The sequence below is a fragment of the Electrona antarctica genome (genome assembly GCF_951216825.1).
Source record: "Electrona antarctica genome assembly, chromosome: 16".
In the NCBI taxonomy this organism is placed as follows: Eukaryota; Metazoa; Chordata; class Actinopteri; order Myctophiformes; family Myctophidae; genus Electrona; species Electrona antarctica.
In genome coordinates this window covers 11,899,378-11,921,442 of record NC_136797.1, presented here as the reverse complement: position 1 = coordinate 11,921,442, position 22,065 = coordinate 11,899,378, and the positions used below count along the sequence as shown (strand labels likewise).

The 22,065-nt window shown below is 44.7% G+C and overlaps 1 protein-coding gene across 1 annotated transcript in view; it reads left to right on the top strand.

Annotated features, from left to right (window-relative positions):
- Positions 1–889: 889 nt before the first annotated feature.
- Positions 890–22,065, top strand: part of nsmfa (NMDA receptor synaptonuclear signaling and neuronal migration factor a) — a gene marked incomplete at its 5' end in the record, with an annotated part of 59,532 nt that continues 38,356 nt past the window's right edge. The window contains one exon of the mRNA XM_079525348.1: positions 890–960. Within this exon, the coding sequence (XP_079381474.1) occupies positions 890–960 (71 nt within the window). The remainder of the gene's footprint in view (positions 961–22,065) is intronic.

The window sequence follows — 22,065 nt, the reverse complement described above, 5'->3', positions numbered from 1 at the left end:
GTGTGCGCGCGCAAGCTTGCACATGCTGGGTAGTGGCTGTGATGATAAATATGAATCATATTGTGATACAACACACGGTATCATCATACACCCAATCGTATTGCATTCGATATTCGATCCATATCGTGTTGATTCCCACTAGCCCTGATGCTGCTATAGGCTACATTTCCCCCCCTCTCTCTGATGTGAATTACAGACTGCATGGTATAAGCGTGAAGTTCAAAGAGACCAACGAACCAATAACACATATTCGAAAGCCCACATATGTGCCACCGTGTAATACCCTGCAGCATGCTCGCTCTAAAAGATGTCTGAGATGAAACGGACTGGGGGCGTATATGGCACCATATATGGCACTAGTGGGTTCCCTGTCTCCTAATGATGCTGCGTGTCCACACACACACACACACCACACACGCACACACACACACACACACACACACACTGATGCTGATGATGATGCTATAGCTCCACTGGTCCACTGCCCTCCTCCCACCCCATCCCAGATCAGAGAGGGAGAGAGAGAGAGAGAGAGTATCTGTATATTCTCAGTGCACGTTGACAGTGAGTGCTCACTGCGTGTGCAGAAAGCCTGTAGGCTTCCTTCCCACTGCATGCTCTTTTTGTCTCCGTCTTGGCACTGCATGGGCGCGCGGCGTACGTGTGAAAATATAAAATTACAATTCCAACCGCACCGGTACGTTACGGCACAGAAGCTTTCCCACTAGTCCTTGATCCTTGGATTTCCTTCAGCCATTTTTTTCTTTTTTCTTTTTTTTTAACGAATTTCTTGTCGCATTCCTTCCGTCGTTTTTTTTTGGGGGGGGGGGGTGTCTCTTCATATGGGAATGAGCCGTGTTCTTCCCTCCTTCGTTTCCATGCCAGCAGCATGGGAACTGCCGCGTCCAAAAGGAAAAATCTAAGAAACGATGCGATATCTTCTGTGGCAGCAAAAGTTAGGTGAGTGAGTGCACGTCCCCGAGCCTGCATGTATCTACCCATCACTATCCAGTAACCAGCCTGTGTAGAATAGATTGCAGACCAGACGGGGGTCTAAATAAAACGACCCAAATTAAGTTACTTACAGTACAAAGCCATGTTTCTTTGTGGCACACACACAAGTTTCTGTACACTAGCTTGAGTGCACTGTGCTCAAATAAACGTGTGTATGGGCTATGTGGGGGCGCATGCATGTTTGCTACTCATCATGTATGATATATATTTAAATTAAATGCAAACAGTGGGATACGGACAGGCTGCATTATTTGCATTCAGTGCGGACATCAGATCACATACCGACTGACTGTCTGGCAGCACTGGCATGACGTACGTGATTTGCATTGAAGGTTATAACAGACTGTCCAAATATTGCCAATTAATGTTGCTTTTCTCCAAAGTAAAGGACTGCTTTATATAGTTGACGACAACGTGTGCAATATGGGATATAATATAGGCTATAGTGTGCAGCCTACATTCTATGGAGGTCACACCTCACACGTTTTGGATTGGATGGCAAAAAAAAAACTATACATTTAAATCTCGTTTGTTGCGTCTGATGTTTGATTGAAACTGTGGAGGGAACCATACATTGCGTAATGAAAGTCATGCAGCCAAAGACAGACACTGACTGCTCCCTCCCTGCTGCCAAAGTATAGCCTGCATGCGTAGCCTACGTCCGCAATCCGCATCACTTAATTATAATTCACTGTGTGTGCTTGATTATAGACTTTAGTTTCGTTATAAGGAAAACGTCCATTAATAATTAACCGATAAGCTACATTAACATGTCTGGCAGCGTAGGCCTGATTGATATTGCCTACCTTCTTCTGTTCTTGCAGGCAATTGGGCAAAATATCAATTAGTCAATCAACGGAATTGATTGGTTGGGTCGCCTGCGGTGATCGGCCCATCAGCCGTCATGTCTGTTCATTGGATCACCAGCTAAGCTTCGTTATTGGCCGCACTTGGCACGCGCCTGTTTATGGAAATTCACAAGTGTGCGTTTTTTTGGCTGCTGTCCAAAACTGCAAAAGCCGGGAGTGACACACGTGCAGCTATTGGCTTTTACCAATACTATATTTCTGTAGTAAGCCGTTGTAAACATGAATGAATGAATTGTTGTTTGTAGCCCCCCCCCCCCCCCCCCCATTTCGGGGAGCCCCCGCCCATCCCATCCCATCCCCTGCTGCCCAGCTTGGATGTAGCCATATATATATAATTATATAGGCCTATACCTGGAGAGAACCGGTTGCTAATCTTGGTGTAAAATTGAACTGCATGCTTGAATCTGGCTGAATGTGAGTGGCCTGCCCTATAGCTGCTGCCCAGCGTCAACTGTACCATAAGCTGCAGCACTATAGTGACACAACCCGCATCCAGGTGAAACATATATAGGATTTAAGTGGTGATCCATTATTTAATTGGCTAGTTAGCGAGGGTGGTATTTAATTTGATTCCGCCGCTCTCTCCCTTTTGGAGGTCGAGGGAATGACCTTGCCCTATAGGTTTAATTAATATGTTTAGGCCTATAGGCTATACATGTGGAAATTCAACAATTGCAACACATGTTGTAAGCCCTGATGTTACGTCAGACCTTCGCATAACCAGCGACGGCTCCAGAAAATTGTGACTGGGGGTGCTGTGGAGGGGCTGGCTATTTAGAGGGGAGGCTAATGAATCTTGGTTTACATAGAAGTCAGTCAATTTGGCTTGTTTGGAGGGGGGGCTTGGGGGGGCTAAGCCTCCACCACAGGGGGCTGAAGCCCCCCTTGCCCCCCTGGAGCCGTCCCTGCGTATAACCTACGTGAGCGCGTACGTGGTCATATCTCCTTCCTAGCAGTGGTGGGAAAAGTACTCGATTGTTTGACTTGAGTAAAAGTACCAATACTGCAATTTAGAACTACTTTGTTACAAGTAAAAGTACGGAATTGAAAATGTAAAAGTATCGGCATCAAAATGTACTTAACGTACTAAAAGTAAAAGTACTCATTGTGCAGAATGTGCCATTTCACAAGTTCAAAATGTGTACAAAATCTATTGAAAATAGCAGATCTACAAGATCTTGTAGCTTGTAGATCGGCTATTTTCAAATGGCCGAAATGTATGGGGTTGAAGTGGTTAATGTTGTTTTCGAATCAAAATTGAAATCTCCAAACTAGTAACTAAAGTTTTCAAATAATTGTAGTGGAGTAAAAGTACAAATTTTGGCTCTGAGACGTAGTGGAGTAGAAGTAAAAGTACTGGAAATTGGAAATACTCAAGTAAAGTCCAAATACCTCAAAATTGTACTTAAGTACAGTACTTAAGTAAAAGTACTTAGTTACTTTACACCACTGGTGAGCGTGTACGTGGTCATCTCCTTCCTATAGGCGCCTATATGCAGTGCAGCGTGCACGTGTGAGTGTGCGCGTAAGTGTCGCTCATTCACAATATCAGTAGTGGTCGTGCATGGGATTGCATTAGACTGGTGTAGCCTGCCTAGGCATACAAATGATAATCCCATACCATCCACTAAACTAAAGCCTATAATTCGATAACTTGTCGTATTAGGCCTAAAGTAGGCTATAGCATACTGTAGGATATATAAGTGATAGCCTATATGTTGGTTAAAGGTAGGGTACGTGATTTTCTGTGGTTCAAATAAGTGTTAAATTACTATATTCTGAGTACTCGCTAGTAACTAAAAACCAAAAAAGATCACTTACCCTATACCTTTAAAACAAAAGAGTTTTTGTTAAAAGGTTAAAGTTGTATATTCTGATAGTAATCATTGCTATAGAGAGTGTTTTTGTTCAGTAACGGGAGTATCCCTGTCTCTCAAAAAATAAATTTTCAGGTATAGGTGACAACATTTTAATTCCAACCAATATCGGCTTCATTTTTATAGTGTTCCAGTTCCAAATTTCTCTGCTCATTTCTTTGTGTTATCACTTCCAATTTCATTTGTGTAATCTGTATCCTGTATGGATCAGATTGGTACCCGACCTGAGATGTGCTGGAAAGAGACATGGAGACTTGTGTTTCTGAACAAACACTCTACTGTATATACTATCAGAATGTAGAGCTATTTAACATGTACTTTAACCAGTAAGATGCCTGAGGGCGAGAAGCGTGTGCACGCATCCGCCTGGGTGACAGCAGACTGCTGGGCGAGCGCTGGCGCTTTAGCATGGGGGGGGTCAGATCAACATATCTCCCTCGGTGACAGCAGACTGCTGGGCGAGCGCTGGCGCTTTAGCATGGGGGGGTCAGATCAACATATCTCCCTCGGTGACAGCAGACTGCTGGGCGAGCGCTGGCGCTTTGGCATGGGGGGGGTCAGATCAACATATCTGCCTTGGTGACAGCAGACTGCTGGGCGAGCGCTGGCGCTTTGGCATGGGGGGTCAGATCAACATATGGAATGAATTCTGTACTGGCCATATATGGAGCGTGTAGAGTGTACAGGGTTAGATGAGGTCAGATCAACGTATGGAATGTCAGAACAGGTCGGCTCCATATATGGAGATCTAAGGGTGGCAGCGGGGGCAGTGTCTTGAATGTACAGGGGGCCCCAGGTAGGGCCGGGCCTTAATTTTCGGGCCTGTTGAGAACTCTAGTTTTCGCCGGCTGCCGGGCACGGCTGTACTAATAACTTTGGGGCAGGCCCAACTAGAGTTTAAATGGACAGGTATCAGTCAAAAGGGAGACATCGAAGAGGAATGACGGATGGGGAAGGATCAACATATGGAATGTCAGAACAGGTCAGCTCCATATATGGAGATCTAAGGGTTTGAGGTTTGAGTTCAGATGTAGACTTGCTGGCCAATATTGATGACATCAGGGATCTCCATTACTGATGATGTACATATGATGTCACGTGATGTCGCAAGGCATGACCATATACGGTCATGCCTCGGGGGGTGACCAACCAAAAAACTGACTGACGGGAAATGCACGATTTCATAGTATATGCGACCTGCGGTCGCAACCAAAGAAAATCACTTACCGTACCTTTAATATGAAGTAGAATATCCCATTGTACAGCAGAGGAAATGCAAGGTGAATGCTCATCGATTCATCGAGTCATAACCGTCATAATGTTCACTTCACGCCAGTATGAACCTTGAGGAGCATTGATGGAAAATTGCTGCAGCCGGACCACATTGATTGAATCTCCATCGCTGTTTCACCTGCATCTATATTCTACACCGTGCCTCGCACATGCATGAGCGCACATTTCAAGGGTGTTCACTTCACTGTACACAGGAGTACAATTCTCGGTTCATTTATCGATTTGTGTAACTCTGAGAGAAAAATGCAACCAATTGCACCTGTGAGGGTATAATTTTCATGAATTAACAAGATGCTACTGTACACAGACGAGCACACATACACATGTGTGTACACTACACACACATGGCAGATGCTGCAGTTTTCAGACTAGTATATTTTCAGCAGGGCTTTCTTATGACAGAAAACCATGTGGCTCTGGGCTGAAATCGCTTAATTTACGCACACGCGCACGCACGCACGCACGCACGCACGCACGCACGCACGCACGCACGCACGCACGCACGCACACACACACACACACACACACACACACACACACACACACACACACACACACACACACACACACACACACACGTGAATCCTATATTCTTTCTTCCTTCTGCTTTCCTCTCCTCTCTCCTCCATGACGTCATGTGGGTCGACCAATAGGAAGATTTGTGACACCATGTGGGTCAATACGTCATCATCGAGTAGAGAGCAATACTCGAGCCCACACTGTTTCTTCAGGAACAGTATTTTCTAGTTTTCTTAACATAAGCATTAACTCTGGCTATTGAAAAATAGCAGATCTACAAGCTCAGCGCGGCCGCGCTATGATCGGCCGGCGGCCAATTACATACAATGTTTGGGGTCCTTGAGATAAGAACCACTGATATAGAAACATTGTTTTACATTTGTTTTTTTGAGTGGTGTAAACCACTCCAACAACTGGCTTTGTACCCGTGTCTGTTCGTACCAAAAAAAATGTACCCGTGTCTGTTCGTACCAAAATGTTTTACCCGTGTCTGTTCGTACCAAAAAAATTTACCCGTGTCTGTTCGTACCAAAAAAATGTACCCGTGTCTGTTCGTACCAAAAAAAATGAGCATGGTTGCTATGGTCACCCAGTTCACACGGGTGTGATTTCATTATGTCAGACATTACGTCAGACCACAGCTGATCAGTCTATATAAGACCTTACACCACTCAGTTCACACGGGTGTGATTTATTTGAGAAAATCGGCCTCAGGTCTAAATGGGTTAAGAAAGCCGAAATGACACAGCAAATATGACAGAAAGAAAATGTCAAATTTTGTCCGATCTGTCAGATTATATAGAGTTTTGTTTGGGTTGGGGTTCAATGTAGTGTCTTTATACTTCTCTGTGCTCGGAACTCCTAATGACAGGCTTTAGTTCCACATTCATGCTCTGCTCGTACACAGCTTGAATAGGGAGGGGGAGGGATGCACAATATTGGACCAATTTGGCCAATATTCCATAATAAGCTTTAACTAATCCATCGCAAAGCATTGCAAACCCCACGGCCGCCTGCCTCTGATTGGCCTACCGACACTGCCGGTCTTTGCTTCGTGGTTATCAGACTTTAAACCATTCTGTACGGGAACCCCTTTTGGTGTTTTAACTAAGCATTATGTTATACTTTAGCTATTGAAAAATAGCAGATCTACAAGCTCATAGCTTGTAGGTTTGCTATTTTTGAAAATTCGTAAAAATGCGGCACAAATCTTTGAATATATATTCTTTCAGAGCGAACGTTTTTTTAATTTTGACGTCAGGCCTAAATGGGTTAATTCCGAGGTGGACAGCGATAGCCTGGTGACACTGACGCGAGGTTACTCCGTGACCGTGGGGGGGGTAATAATTTACTATTCTGTCCATATCGGGTTGCCACTCCAACCTAGAGCTGAGTCAGCTCTAGTGAACTTCGCAACGTTCCGACACGGCAACTCGGTGGCGTCTCTCGTGGCTCAAGTTGGCCAGAGACGGCGCCCCTCCATCGTGGTCGCAGCGCGACGCGTTGTGAGCTTGTAGATCGGCTATTTTCAGCAAGTGAAAAAAACAGTCATTACGACGGCATCGAGGCCCGCCAAAATACATTTGAGTCGACTAAATCAACTGCAGGATTAGTCGACTAAAATCGTATGACATTTAGTCGACTAAAACTAGACTAACACTAAACACATTCCAGGTGACTAAAATGTGACTAAAACTAAATGAAAGCTATTCAAAAGACTATGACTGAAACTAAAATCAAAATTTGCTGCCAATAACAATGCTGCCAATGTTGGTATTGGCAGCAAATTTTATTGGATGCAAATTTTGATTTGCATCCCTCAATCGTGCCTGTCCAATTGCACAGTGCACTCCTGCTGTTCTGCTGGTGGTGCAGTAAAATATTTATGCCGCCTATTATCACTCCCATAATTACATGAATATGTTACAGTAGCCTACACCAGGGGTTCTCAACGTTTTTGGCTGGGGACCCCCCGGAAATGCTTTGGCCATGTCTCGCGACCCCCACCCCGCTCCCCCCTCCCCGCCACCAATACAAACTGACTGCAAAAAATAACCTTAAAGGGATTGTGGCAGAAAAATAGTTTCTCAAAAAAAAATTCAGGTTTTCTGAGCTCAATTGCACACAAAATAACACACCCGTGTGAACTGAGTGGTGTAAGGTATTATATAGCCTGATCAGCTGTGGTCTGACGTAATGTCTGACGTAATGAAATCACACCCGTGTGAACTGAGTGACCATAGCAACCATGCTCATTTTTTTGGTACGAACAAACACGTGGACACGTGGACACGTAAACTAACAAAGCCAGTTGTTGGAGTGGTTTACACCACTCAAAAAACCCTGAACTTTCATTCAGTCGATTTTCTGTGGTCTGGGCTTTTCTGGCTCAAACAAGTGCTCTGATTTGCCTGCTGTTTGTGATGTCAAAGAGCCAGCAAATCCCTTATGTCAATGGGATTAGCCAGCAGATGTCACTGTTTACACAGTTTTGCCTGTTTTCATTGGAGCTCAAAAGGCTTCCAAACCCCCGAGAAAACTCCAGACCACAGAAAATCAACTGAATGTTCAAAGTTCAGCGTCGCAGCACGACGTGCTGTGAGCTTGTAGATCGGCTATTTTCAGCAAGTGAAAAAAAACAGTCATTACGACGGCATCAAGGCCCGCCAAAATACATTGTAGTCGACTAAATCAACTCGACTATAGTCGACTAAAACTAGTCTTAATACTAAAACATTTCGGGTGACTAAAATAGGACTAAAACTAAATTAAGTTTTATTCCAAAGACTATGACTAAGGGCCGATTCATACTCCCTATTTTAGAGCCGAATAAAAGTCGGTTCGGCTCTGTAGAGCCTACAATGTGACGTCATTTGAGGTTCGGGGGGGGGGCGAGTACCGTCCTAAAGTCGGCTCTTCGGTGCTACTGAAAATTTCTGACGAGCCAAAATCATTTCGGCATTACAGCGCCGAAACAGCGGTAAAATAGGAGTATGAATCGGCCCTTAAACTGAAATAGAAATTTGCTGCCAAAAACAACACTGCACTCCCTCCTGTGTTATTTTCTGTGACAGTCCCTTTCTTTCCTCATGTTTTGGAGCATGCTGGGTGCATTGTTTGCTTGTCCAATGAATGTTCTACTCTCTACAACTCCCCCCTTTCAGCTGTGTGGTCTCTGATTTCATCCCTTAATTACACCACAGCTGCAGAGAATTAAACAGAAGTAAGTCATTGAAATTGTGATTGTGTCACAAATGATGGAATCGCGAAGCTTGCTAATGAATGGAAACCATGCATGCATGAAGCCAAAGGTAATGGCACTGAGATAAGAAGCACAATGAGCAACAAAGACATTTAAAAAAAATAAATCATAACACTTACCACCATAAATCCTAAATAATCATGATGAATAATATGATTAATTTTTTTTTAACTATACTGGAGATTATCATTTTAGTGATAATTGTGCAATTATGCACTTCTACGTTTCCTTACCCGCTGTCTCTCATATGGCTTTATTTATGCTTGCGCAGTGTGTGCAACTGTGCACATTATGTCTAGCTGTGTAGGAGTGAGGTGTGCGTGTGCGTGTGCGTGTGCGTGTGCGTGTGCGTGTGCGTGTGTGTGTGTGTGTGTGTGTGCGCGTGCGTGCGTGCGTGCGTGCGTGCGTGCGTGCGTGCGTGCGCGTGTGCGCGCGCGAGTGTGTTTGTGAATGCTGCATGGCTTGGTGTTGAATTTGGTTGGAGAGGAGGTATACATACGTGTAGTATAGGGAACTTTCAGTGTGGCACTGACATTTGAACAATGGAACAACATACTTTCAGATGGGGGTCGGCGGCCAAATACATACATACATTTGGGGGTCCTTGACATAAATGTTTGAGAACCACTGACATAGAAATATAGGGTTTTTCAGAAAGCTGTCAGGATTTGTAGAATCGTTCTCCGGTCTAAATGGCTTAAGTTCACCATTAGTCAATGGTATAAAACCAGGAATTAATGATGAGTGGATGGTAAATTCATGATGAATTAATGTGTGGGCTGCGGTTCATCATTAATTCATCGTTAGTTAAATGTTAATTACATGTATGAATTTGCATGCTCAAATACAGTGTGAGCAAATATTTGATTGGTGGTATACGGTACAGTGTAGTGGGAGGTGGACCTACTGTGGGGGCGACTGTGGCTCAAGAGGTAGAGCAGGTCGTCCAATGATCCATGGGTCCATGGGTCGGCGGGTCGGCGGTTCGAATCCCGGCTCCTCCTGTCTACATGTCGAAGTGTCCTTGGGCAAGACACTGAACCCCAAATTGCTCCCGATGTGCTGGTTGGTCCCTTGCATGGCTTCCGCTGCAATCGGTGTATGAATGTGTGTGTGAATGGGTGAATGTAGTGCACAATCTATGTAACGCGCCTTGGATAAAGGCGCTATATAAATGCACCATTTATCATTTACCTGCTGTAATTCGAGTGTCGGTGACGGCCGGTTCTCATCGCTCGCTGCTATAAGCACAGTGCGGGCGACCGACAAGGGTCAACAAACAGAGCGATGGCCCGCGAGGGCAAAAGCAATCATGCTGCTGCAAAAATGACAGCAGGTATAAGCAGCAAGCATCTCTAGAGTGAGAGTGTTAGAGAGCTTATAGCATTTAATCCATTCTGGCCGGGAACCCCTTTTGATGTTTTAAAGCATACGGCATTGAGTTAAAACATTTCATGATGCAGTGGTTGAAAAAATCCAACGCAAAGTTGATTGTAGACAACAATCCCCCCACCCCACTTCTTCCACTTGCTACATCCTGAGTCAAAGACAGCCCTAGTCTGTGTGTGTGTGTGTGTGTGTGTGTGTGTGTGTGTGTGTGTGTGTGTGTGTGTGTGTGTGTGTGTGTGTGTGTGTACGTACGTTGCCAGATTTACACACTATTTTACACTATTTTTTTAAGTCTGTTGTTTCCCCGCCACCTGCGGTCGCTTCTTTAGCTATTGAAAAATAGCAGACCTACAAGCTCACTACGAGCTTGTAGGTCTGCTATTTATTGTTTTTTCATCTGGAAAATGTGGCGCAAATATTTGAATATATATATACTTTTAGAGCGAACGTTTTTTTAAGGGTCCGTGGAACAACATATTTTGGCGGCCAATTACATATAATTTTGGGGGTCCTTGACATGAAGTATTGAGCACTACTGATATAGAAACGGGTCTTTCAGAAAGCTGTTATAGGAAGACATATTTTAAAATGTCGACGTCAGGCCTAAATGGGTTAAAATAGACCGCTATTGTCACATGGACAATCTGACACATGGTCTGTGAGGAGGCCCTTACTTCAGCTGTCTGCCCGTACGTACACATGCTTGCCAACCAGTGTTGTTTTTGGCATTTAGATTTTAGCTTTAGTCATAGTCTCTTGAATAGTTCTCATTTTAGTTAAAACATTTTAGTCACCTGGAATGTTTTAATGTTAGTCTAGTTTCAGTCGACTAAATCTACAGTTGATTTAGTCGACTAAAATGTATTTTGGCGGGCCTTGATGCCGTTGTAATGACTGTTTTTCCTTACTTGCTGAAAATAGCAGATCTACAAGGTCACAACGCGGCGCGCTGCGACGCGTTGTGAGCTTGTAGATCTGCTATTTTGGATCGTGTCATGATCGTGATGAAAGCCCGCTTAACTGTTCTTTTTCTTTTAATGTTTTTTTTTGCGGCTTTTGTCTTTTTATGGAGGGACAGACAGTAGGCTGACAGGAAATGGGTAGAGAGATGGGGGGAAGACAAGTAAAGGCCGTCGGGATCGGGAGTCGAACCCGCGGCACACTGCCAGACTGGATTACCAGCCAAGGTGCCTGGACCACTGAGCCATGGCCCAGGCCGCTTAACTGTTCTTTACAGACATAAATACAGATTGTCAAGAATTCCATTCTCAGTATCTAGACTAGACTGTTTGACTGTGTGGAAAAAACTGGTTATGTCAGCTATTGTATACAGAACAGAACACCACTCCTATACGATAAATACATTTAAAACATTCTACATTCTACAAAAGTATACACTCCTTTGAGTTCATATCTCTGCCAGGGCTGCAGCAGCAGGCTCATCGGCTCCAGGATGAAATGACTGTGGGGGCAGTTGAAAATGTCGAGGGGGCGCACAGCATTTTCAAAGTCAAAGTCGTACGATTAGTCACACATGTTACCGCAGTGACATTTGTCCTCTGCATGTTGACCCATCTCTTGGGAGCGCTGAGCCGCAGCCAAGGAGCGCTGAGCTGCAACCGTGCCGCGCTCGGGAATCATTTGATTAGTTGATTCAACCCTTTGATGAGTGCCAAGCATGGGGAGGCATTGGGTCCAGTGTTGTTTTTGGCAGCAAATTTGGATTTTAGTCCTAGTCATAGTCTTTTGAATAGTTTTCATTTAGTTTTAGTCACATTTTAGTCACCTAGAATGTTTTAGTGTTAAGTCTAGTTTCAGTCGACTAAATGTCATAAGATTTTAATAAATCTACAGTTGATTTAGTCGACTAAAATGTGTTTTGGAGGGCCTCGATGCCGTCGTAATGGCTGATTTTACACTTGCTGAAAATAGCCGATCTACAAGCTCACAACGCGCCGTGCGATCTACGCGTTGTAGATCGGCTATTTTCAGCATGTAAAATGACTTATACTGGATCTCTCGTCCACTAGTCCCTTCCTAACATTTTAGTCTAGTTTTTATTTGTTGACGAAATTGTCAATATATTTAGTCTTAGTTTTAGTCATCATAGCTTAGGTTTTATTTAGTTTCCATTTAGTGTTCCTCAGTGGACGAACATTTTTCATCTTAGTTTTTAGTCGACGAAAAAAAAAACACTGATTGGGTCCCATTTTTACAGTCTTTGGTATGACCCGGCTGGGGATCGAACCCCCGACCTCCCAGTTTCATGGCGGACACTCTAACCACCAGGCCACTTTGGTCATATAGTTGAACAATACGTACATAAAAGTTAAACTTAGGGGGCAGAATTTGCAACTGAGTGTGCCAGGCCCCATCTGACACCCTCTGGGCTGCAGCATACTCCCCGTCTCCCACCCATGCCACCCATGCACTCGGTGCCGCACTATGTGCTTGTAGATCTGCTATTTTTCAATAGCTAAAGCATAACATAATGCTTAAAACACCAAAAGGTGTTAAGATCTGCGGCAGTGTCTTTTAGAACTTTGCTTGGTAGTTCTTAATGTTTTGTTTTTTGTGGCTTTCGTCTTTATTTTATATTTTTTTCATGGAGGAACAGACAGTAGGCTGACAGGAAATGGGGAGAGAGATGGGGGGAAGACATGCAGTAAAGGCCATCGGGATCGGGAGTCGAACCTGCGGCACACTGCCAGACTGGATTACCAGCCAAGGTGCCTGGACCACTGAGCCATGGCCCAGGCCCGGTAGTTCTTACACCTACAGTATAGAAGATTTTTGAACTATAGAGGAAAAAAGCTCAGACAGAACATCATGTGTGATTGGTCAGACAGTTGATGCTCTTGTTTTATCTCTGCAATAAATCTGTCAGCAACGTATACCATAGACTGTTTTGACGTACGTTTGGGCTGCATTTAAACCCTATGCCTCTGTGTGACTACAAAATGTGTGTCAGTGCTTAATTTGTAAATGATTAGGTGCCGGAGCTCACGACCTTTTTCTCGTAAGAAATACGCCCCTCTGTTGAAGCCAATTACAGGCAAACTTCTTCATTTTGGTACTTGGCTATCTAAGTACTGTAGTTGCTGCGAGAGTGAGGGCTAGCCAACACCAACTGGGGATTCCTGGATCGCTGCCCTCCACAATTTCCTATCCAACATCAGATTCTTGAGCTCTGCAGTGTTGTCAGCCAAGCTGTCGCGTTGCAGCACGCTTCTTTCCCCTCCTGGCTTTGCCCTGGGTTGGCTCCCATAGGGTCAATTTACTTGCCTCAAGTTCTGGGTGCATGACGCAGTGTCCTGCCAGCCTCATCCTTCTCTCTCTTTCTGACTTTGTCCGTGACACTATAGAGAAACAAAGCATCGTTGTTGCTTATCTTGTCCGGCCAGTGAATTTTCAGGATTCTCCTCAGACATTTGTTTATGAATGTTTGCACTTTGTTTATTGTGGTCTTTGTAATTCTCCATGTCTCTGCCCCATAGAGCAGGACGGATTTAACATTGGAGTTGAATATTCTGATTTTAGTTTTTTTGCTGTATCTCCCTAGAGCGCCAGATGTTCTTGAGAAGTATAAAAGCTGTTCTTGCCTTGCCTATTCTTACGTTTACGTCTGCGTCCGTACCACCCTGGTGGCTGATAGTACTTCCCAGGTAGGTGAAGGACTCTACCTCTCCTATCGTGGTGTCGCCTAGTGTGATTGGTTCTGCACTGGTCGTATTTATCCTCATGTCGCCATGCAGTGTATTAACCTAATCTCTATAATATAGGCCCGTCTCGTTGTTGGTGCACTGTGATCTGTCAGCTCCATGAGTGTGGGCTGTCGTGTCATCGGCATACTTAAAGGGGAAAACCACCCATTTTCATCAACAACTTCCGCCGGTCCGTCCGGAAAAGGGGTCCGTGTTTATAAATCGAATGGGCGCATTCATGTAATGGATTAAATAACCCCGGGCAATTAAAGTGTTAAAGGGGCATTCCACTCATTTTCAACATTTTACTATGTCACTAATATACCTTAGAGCTGTTGTGTGGAAATAATAAAAAAGTCCCCCCGATTCTGTGTTTCCTAGAACTAGAGGTCTGAAAAAGATTATTAACATGGTGAAACACATCTTGATGATGTCATCAAGATGCGTTTCACCATGTTAATGATTTTTTTCATACTTACTTACTAATCCATTACATGAATGCGCCCATTCGATTTATAAACACGGACCCCTTTTCCGGACGGACCGGCGGAAGTTGTTGATGTGTGTGTAGCAGCTAACAATAGCCACACCACTCTAGAGTCGATCGACAACAACGGGAGACAAGAATAAATCCATCGAGACTAGCGACTGCCGTCTAACACAGGATCTTTTTTCATAAAAAGACGGGATGATTTAGATCGCGAGTTATGAACGTTTTAAGATTTTCGTTTTCATCAGCTAAACAGAGGAGTGAGTTTTTCGATGACGTCTCACTCTTGCGCGTCACCGAGGATTGCCCAGGAGGCGCGCCTGGGCTATAGAGCCATGCGATCCGTTCTCGTATCAATAATCTTCATCTTTTGGACACGTCCTGGGCGTCGGGCGTTACTAATAGAAAGGACAAAGTACTTCGTCCTGGGCGATGGGAGTGTTAATGATGACACATGCAACCATGTGTGGTCGCACAGTCATGCATGTACAGAGAGTACAGGAGGGCCATCAGCTCGCTGCTCTGGGTGGCACCGGTACAGAGAGTACAGGAGGGCCATCAGCTCGCTGCTCTGGGGGGCACCGGTACAGAGAGTACAGGAGGGCCATCAGCTCGCTGCTCTGGGGGGCACCGGTACAGAGAGTACAGGAGGGCCATCAGCTCGCTGCTCTGGGGGGCACCGGTACAGAGAGTACAGGAGGGCCATCAGCTCGCTGCTCTGGGGGGCACCGGTACAGAGAGTACAGGAGGGCCATCAGCTCGCTGCTCTGGGGGGCACCGGTAGTGTTGACTTTTTTCCCTACATGAAACCACATGAAATTATAATCGAGGTGCCAACTTGCGGCGTGCACACAAGTAGGCCATACATGGCCTACTTGTGCGCAAGCAGAGCTCGCAAGTACTGCTACTAACTAATGTCTATTACAACTGCTGTTCTAAATCATTTAGACCATACTGTACAATAACCCAAAGTGCAATAGTGCTGGTGCAATGTAATAGTGCAAAGTCCAAAGTTCAGTGCAAGACCAAGTCCATTTTCAGTACCCTTTTAATACTATAGAGGAGGGTCAGGGATGGGGGGGGGGGCAGGTTGTTCATTCAGCAGCCTGACAGCCTTTGGGTAGAGGCTGTTGGTCAGTCTGCTGGTTCTGGACCGGATGGATCGATATCTTCTACCAGAGGGCAGACGTTGGAAAAGATGGTGTGCTGGGTGGAACTGGTCCTGTAGGATGTAATTTGCACGGCGTAGGCAGCGGGAGGTGAAGACTGTGGAGATCTCTGGGAGACTGACTGGTCCCAATGATCCTCCCTCCAGCCTTGATCACTCTGTGGATGGCCTCCTTGTCTGCCCTGGTGCAGCTGGTAAACCACACCAGTTCAGTATTTTAGCTGTGACGTGAGCGCGAGCATGTGAGATACTTCCGGGTCCTACTTTTGTGTCCCCATATACGCTTTTGTGTATACTGTGACGCTTCGTCGGACTAAATCTGAGACGAAAACAACCACGAAAGTCTAATTTTACCGCTTTCCTCGCAACAACAAAGCTGCGCTGCTCTCCCAAATCTGGCTGTGACAGGCCGTCTGCCCCACACGGAATAATATCGCCATTTTATTTCATTGTGTCAACTAAATCCTCATTAATGCAAACTAGATTCAACATACTCAAGCCTGCAAACATTCTAAATATGCCCCCGAAATATTTTACTGAGCAAATGACTGTTACCACCTTCAATAATAATGATAATAATAGTCTTTATTGTCTCCACATCATATTTTTTTTTGTCATGGAAACTTGTACAAAACTTTAATAATTCTACTCGAGTTGGAAGCATTAAGACCCATTTTAACCCTCAATGGCTTCCTTTCTGAAAAATAACGTCATTGTAAAAAGATTCACGCGTTTAGATATTCTATTTACAATGAGATGCGGACGGGAGCTGGTGCCACTTGGACCCGGACGTAACGTAGCACTACAAAATGACGTCGGACTTAAATACTAGTAGCCCATACAGTAGGTGTGCACACTCTCTACTGCACAGTGGTAGAAGTTAATCAACAGAGCTTGTGGAAGTCCTGCCCATTTAAGACCGACATACGCAGGCGATTACAGTACTTAATGCGTGCTCTGCTTGCGCAAGTAATAACCACAAAAAGGCACGTACTGCTTTGAAGTAGACATACTTATTTTATACTGGTATCACTTGTCTTTAGTATAGTTATCTTTTATGTATGATTTTAATGTGGTGTTACCTAATGTTTACAAAACGTAGGTTCTCTAATTGAACCCACATCACTCTTCCCCCTGTGTGTGCACCCACATCACTCTTCCCCCTGTGTGTGCACCCACATCACTCTTCCCCCTGTGTGTGCACCCACATCACTCTTCCCCCTGTGTGTGCACCCACATCACTCTTCCCCCTGTGTGTGCACCCACATCACTCTTCCCCCTGTGTGTGCACCCACATCACTCTTCCCCCTGTGTGTGCACCCACATCACTCTTCCACCTGTGTGTGCACCCACATCACTCTTCCCCCTGTGTGTGCACCCACATCACTCTTCCGCCTGTGCGTGCACCCACATCACTCTTCCAAGTGCAAGGGCACAAACAAAAAACCAACCGAACCAACCAAAAGTGCAAGGGCACAAGAAATGGAGAGCTATAAAGCAATAGAGACAGACAGCGAATAAAAAAAATCATAAAAGAATCATAAAACGTCTTTCAATTAAATTACTACTGTGCGTATGAAAGCCGAATGGATGAAATGAGAAAGTTAATTTAAAGGATGGGTTGAATGGTGTTGTGCTCCGTGGGTCTGTTTCCTCTCATGTATAATGGATGATGTGTCTCCTTTGTGCCAGTGCTGCCGATTCTAATCGCAGCCCGGCCCATTGAATAATAAAAACGGAATTGTAAGATAAAATATGTCTGCAAGCTTCTGAGGGCCACGCCGCCCGCGCACGCTAAGCGAAAACAGTGGAAACCTGACACTTCCCATTTCAATCCAGTCTATGATTGACTGGTTATAAAATCATATTTGAGGCCAGGAATGAACAACAACACAGAAAGATGGAATAGATCAGACGGGAAAGATAATAGATATAATTACAACAAGACTCAGTTCAAAGTGACAAAGCGTCAATTCAACTATTACGGGGTGTTTGGTAGAGTCGCTCCCTGCTTGTTGGCCATTGTTAGCTGCCTGCGTTTTGCTTAGCAGAGAAGTGAGGAAAACCATAAAGTAAGTAAGTAGCCTTGCCGAGCCATGAGGCCAGGAGCCTATCTCCTGTTTCTGTAGCGTGAGGCAGCTTGAAGTACACCCCCTGGACATGACGCTAGTATGTCCCCCAATCCAACCCTTGATGCTGAGTGTCAAGCAGGGAGGCATTGGGTCCCATTTTTAGAGTCTTTGGTATGACCCGGCCGGGGATTGAACCCCGACCTCCCAGTCTCAGGGCAGACACTCTAACCACAAGGCCTCTGAGCTGGTGAGGAAAACCATACAGTAGCCATAATTCCATCCTTGAAGATTGGCTTCCAAAGTTTCCAGCAGTGGACCGTTTTGTATACAAAATGCCACAAGTTGCGGTGAAACTGTGCACGCATAATTCCTTCCCACTGGGCTGAGGAAGAAATGCCACTTGACATTTAAAAAAAAAACGCGCCTATCCTGGTGACCCGAGTGGCACTTTTTCTATTTTACATTGATTTAACCCATTTTGGGCGGGAACCCCTTTTGGTGTTTTAAACATTATGTTATAATATAGCTATTTTTGAAAAATCATGAAAATGTGGCACAAATCTTTGAATATATATTCTTTCAGAGTGAACGTTTTTAACTCAAATCTTTGCTTCAGGGGGGTCCCTGGAACTACATATTTTCAGATAGGGGTCGGCGGCCAAATACAGATATTTTTGGGGGTCCTTGACATGAAACTGTTGGAGAACGACTGACATAGAAACATGGGTTTTTCAGAAAACTGTCAGCATTTAGAAGGCATTTTGTAGAATCGTGCTCAGGTCTAAATGGTTAATTGTGCAGTCCGAGCAGAAGAAATGAGATACCCGACAACTGAAGGGGGGGTAATATACAGAGTAAATGGTACATTTTATAGCACCTTTATCCAAGGCGCTTTACAGAGATTGTGCATTACATTCACCCACACATTCATACACCGATGGCAGCGGAAAACATGCAAGGCACCAACTAGCACATAGGGAGCAATTTGGGGTTCAGTGTCTTGCTCAAGGACACTTTGACAGTAACTCTGGGGGAGCCCGGGTTTGAACTGGCAACCTCACGGTTTCCATCCAGCCACTCTACCCCTGAGCCACCGCCACCCGTAGAACGTTCACTGGACAAGGAAACAATGCAATGCAACAATGCACCCAGCATGCTCCCAAACGGGAGGAAAGAATGAAGGGACTGTCACAGAAAAGAGTGGAGTGGAATACAACAGAGAGGGCTTATATAGGAAGAAGAATGGAGCGGAACATGTGGATGAAGAGAATGAAAGTCACAAGCAGCCTGCCTGTCTGTGCCACAGGATATATTGTAGCTGAATATATTGCAGCTGAGCGGTGGCTCAGGGGTAGAGTGGCTGGATGGTAACCGTGAGGTTGCCAGTTCGAACCCGGGCTCCCCCAGAGTTACTGTCGAAGTGTCCTTGAGCAAGACACTGAACCCCAATTTGCTCCCGATGTGCTAGTTGGTGCCTTGCATGGTTTCCGCTGCCATCAGTGTATGAATGTATGGGTGAATGTAATGCACAATCTCTGTAAAGTGCCTTGGATAAAGGCGCTATATAAATGCACCATTTATATATATATATTTATTTTACCCTCTTTCTACTGAGGCCTCTGTTTCACTTAACCTTGTAACAGGAGTTAACATATTCCTAAATCAGGAATCTACAATGGTCTGTGATGAGGCTGCAATTGTTAAATCTAGCACGCGGACATGGCGTTCTGTACTGTAGCAGCATATACTACTCATCATGTAGTGATGATGATAGCTTGCATGAATATTTTACTGTAACACATTTCAGAACAGGACTTTGGAGTGCAATGGGACAGGCATGCAGGATTGACGGCTGTGGGGCAGCTGAGCACTCATTGTCTTGTTCAATAATGGCACAGGACAGGTGAGGACTCAAGTGAAGCTGTTTTGCCACCCAGGCTGACACTTAGAGGGTAGAGCCCTGCACATATCACTCCCTTGGGGTGATATGATGAGCCCATATATTGGTGGTTCTGGACAACCATCTCTCTCTCTCTCTCTCTCTCTCTGTCTCTATCTCTCTCTCTCTCTCTCATATCTATCTATTTCTATATCTATAAATGCACCAAGTCTCTGTGTGTACGTCTGTCTCTAATCCGCGTAACTCGAGAACCGTTCTCCCCACCGACTTCAAATTCGACACACACGTTCCACCCCAGTAGCTTTCTGCACATTTTCCTATATAATGCCTAATTTGCATATTTAAAGGTACAATTTCGGGAAATGTTCGAAAAATGTCAATACAATAAATCATTGCTTCATGTAATCAACATGGGGAAGTTTCATGGTGATAACTATTAATTACATGTTTACCTATTCACCTCCTATCATGTATGTATCACCGTGAAAATAACAAAATGTGTGATAAATATGAAAAAGCTACTACTGTGGAAGGGTTATATCATATATCAATTTACTTATATTGACCCTATAAACAATTTAATATAGGCATTGTTTTGCACACTCCATTCATAATTAACGGTCCAATTTTGGAGCTCTGGTTCATGGACTAAGAACCAAAAAGAACATGGAACCGGTTCCCACCCAGTGGATTGGGTGGAAAAGGGGCTAAATGGTGCATTTATATAGCTCCTTTATCCAAGGCACTTTACATAGATTGTGCATTACATTCACCCATTCACACACACACTCATACACCGATGGCAGCGGAAACCATGCAAGGCACCAACTAGCACATCGGGAGCAATTAGGGGTTCAGTGTCTTGCTCAAGGACACTTCGACAGTAACTCTGGGGGAGCCCGGGTTTGAACTGGCAACCTTGCGGTTGAGGTAACAGTTCCCATCCAGGCACTCTACCCCTGAGCCACCGCCACCCTCTACAGTGAATGAGTGATAGGAGGCGCTCTTGACCCATGCAGGCAGAGGTAGAAGTATCTAGCAGACAAAGAAGGGAAAAAAGTGTAGTGTGGTTGTGTGGATTGTGTGTGCATCTGTAAGACAGCATCCTACTATGCTATCTGTGAACGGCGCACGCTATGAGGATCTGTCAGGTTTAATACGGCCTTAACCCATTTAGACCTGAGGACGATTCTACAAAATGTCTTCTAAATCATTTTAGTTTTCAGAAAAACCTATCTTTCTATGTCAGTGGTTCTCAACCGTTTTCATGTCAAGGACCCCCAGAATTATATGTATTTGGCCGCCGACCCCCATCTGAAAATATGTTGTTCCAGGGACCCCCCCCAGAAGCAAAGATTTGAGTTAAAAACGGTCACTGTGAAATAATATATATTCAAAGATTTGCACTACCTTTTCACGATTTTTCTAAAATAGCAGACCTACAAGCTTGTAGCACGGCACTCGGTGCCGCGCTATGAGCTTGTAGATCTGCTATTTTTCAATAGCTAAAGCATAACATAATGCTTGAAACACCAAAAGGGGTTCCCCGGCGCCCAGAATGGGTTAAGTATAGCAGTGTATGAAGATTTGAAAGAATTCCCACAATTCCGCTGCCGTGTTTTGAGTGCTTGTGTTTAACCGGCTGTCTAATTGGCTGGACCTAAATAATTGACAGAGCATGCAGGCTGGATGGACACACGTACAGTACGTGCACACACACAGATTCCCCAAGACCTTTATAGGTACAGGTATACACAGGTTGAAGATTGTGTGTGTGCGTGTACATGTGCTTGTGCTTAGACCTTTATAGGTACAGGTATACACAGATTGAAGATTGTGTGTGTGCGTGTACATGTGCTTGTGCTTAGACCTTTATAGGTACAGGTATACACAGATTGAAGATTGTGTGTGTGCGTGTACATGTGCTTGTGCTTAGACCTTTATAGGTACAGGTATACACAGATTGAAGATTGTGTGTGTGCGTGTACATGTGCTTGTGCTTAGACCTTTATAGGTACAGGTATACACAGATTGAAGATTGTGTGTGTGCGTGTACATGTGCTTGTGCTTAGACCTTTATAGGTACAGGTATACACAGATTGAAGATTGTGTGTGTGCGTGTGCTTGTGCTTAGACCTTTATAGGTACAGGTATACACAGATTGAAGATTGTGTGCGTGTGCGTGTGCTTGTGCTTGTGCTTGTGCTTGTGCTTGTGCGTGTGCTTGTGCGTGTGCGTGCGTGTTCACGCACACATAACAACAGCTGTAGCGGTGTACCTATTTTCATCTGCCGCAAGGCTTAAAAAATAAATCGGCCATGTCTCTTTGGTTTATTTTCCTCGTGAAAGAAGGGAGATAATAGTGACTGCACTGCCTCTTGTTAAATTCACCTGCGACATTGGAAGTCATATGATGAGAAATGACATCCGCCTCTATGCAATTTGTCATCTTTAATTTCCTCTATTCTCCCTTCCATCGCTCTGCTCTCTGCGCTCTCTCTCTCTCTC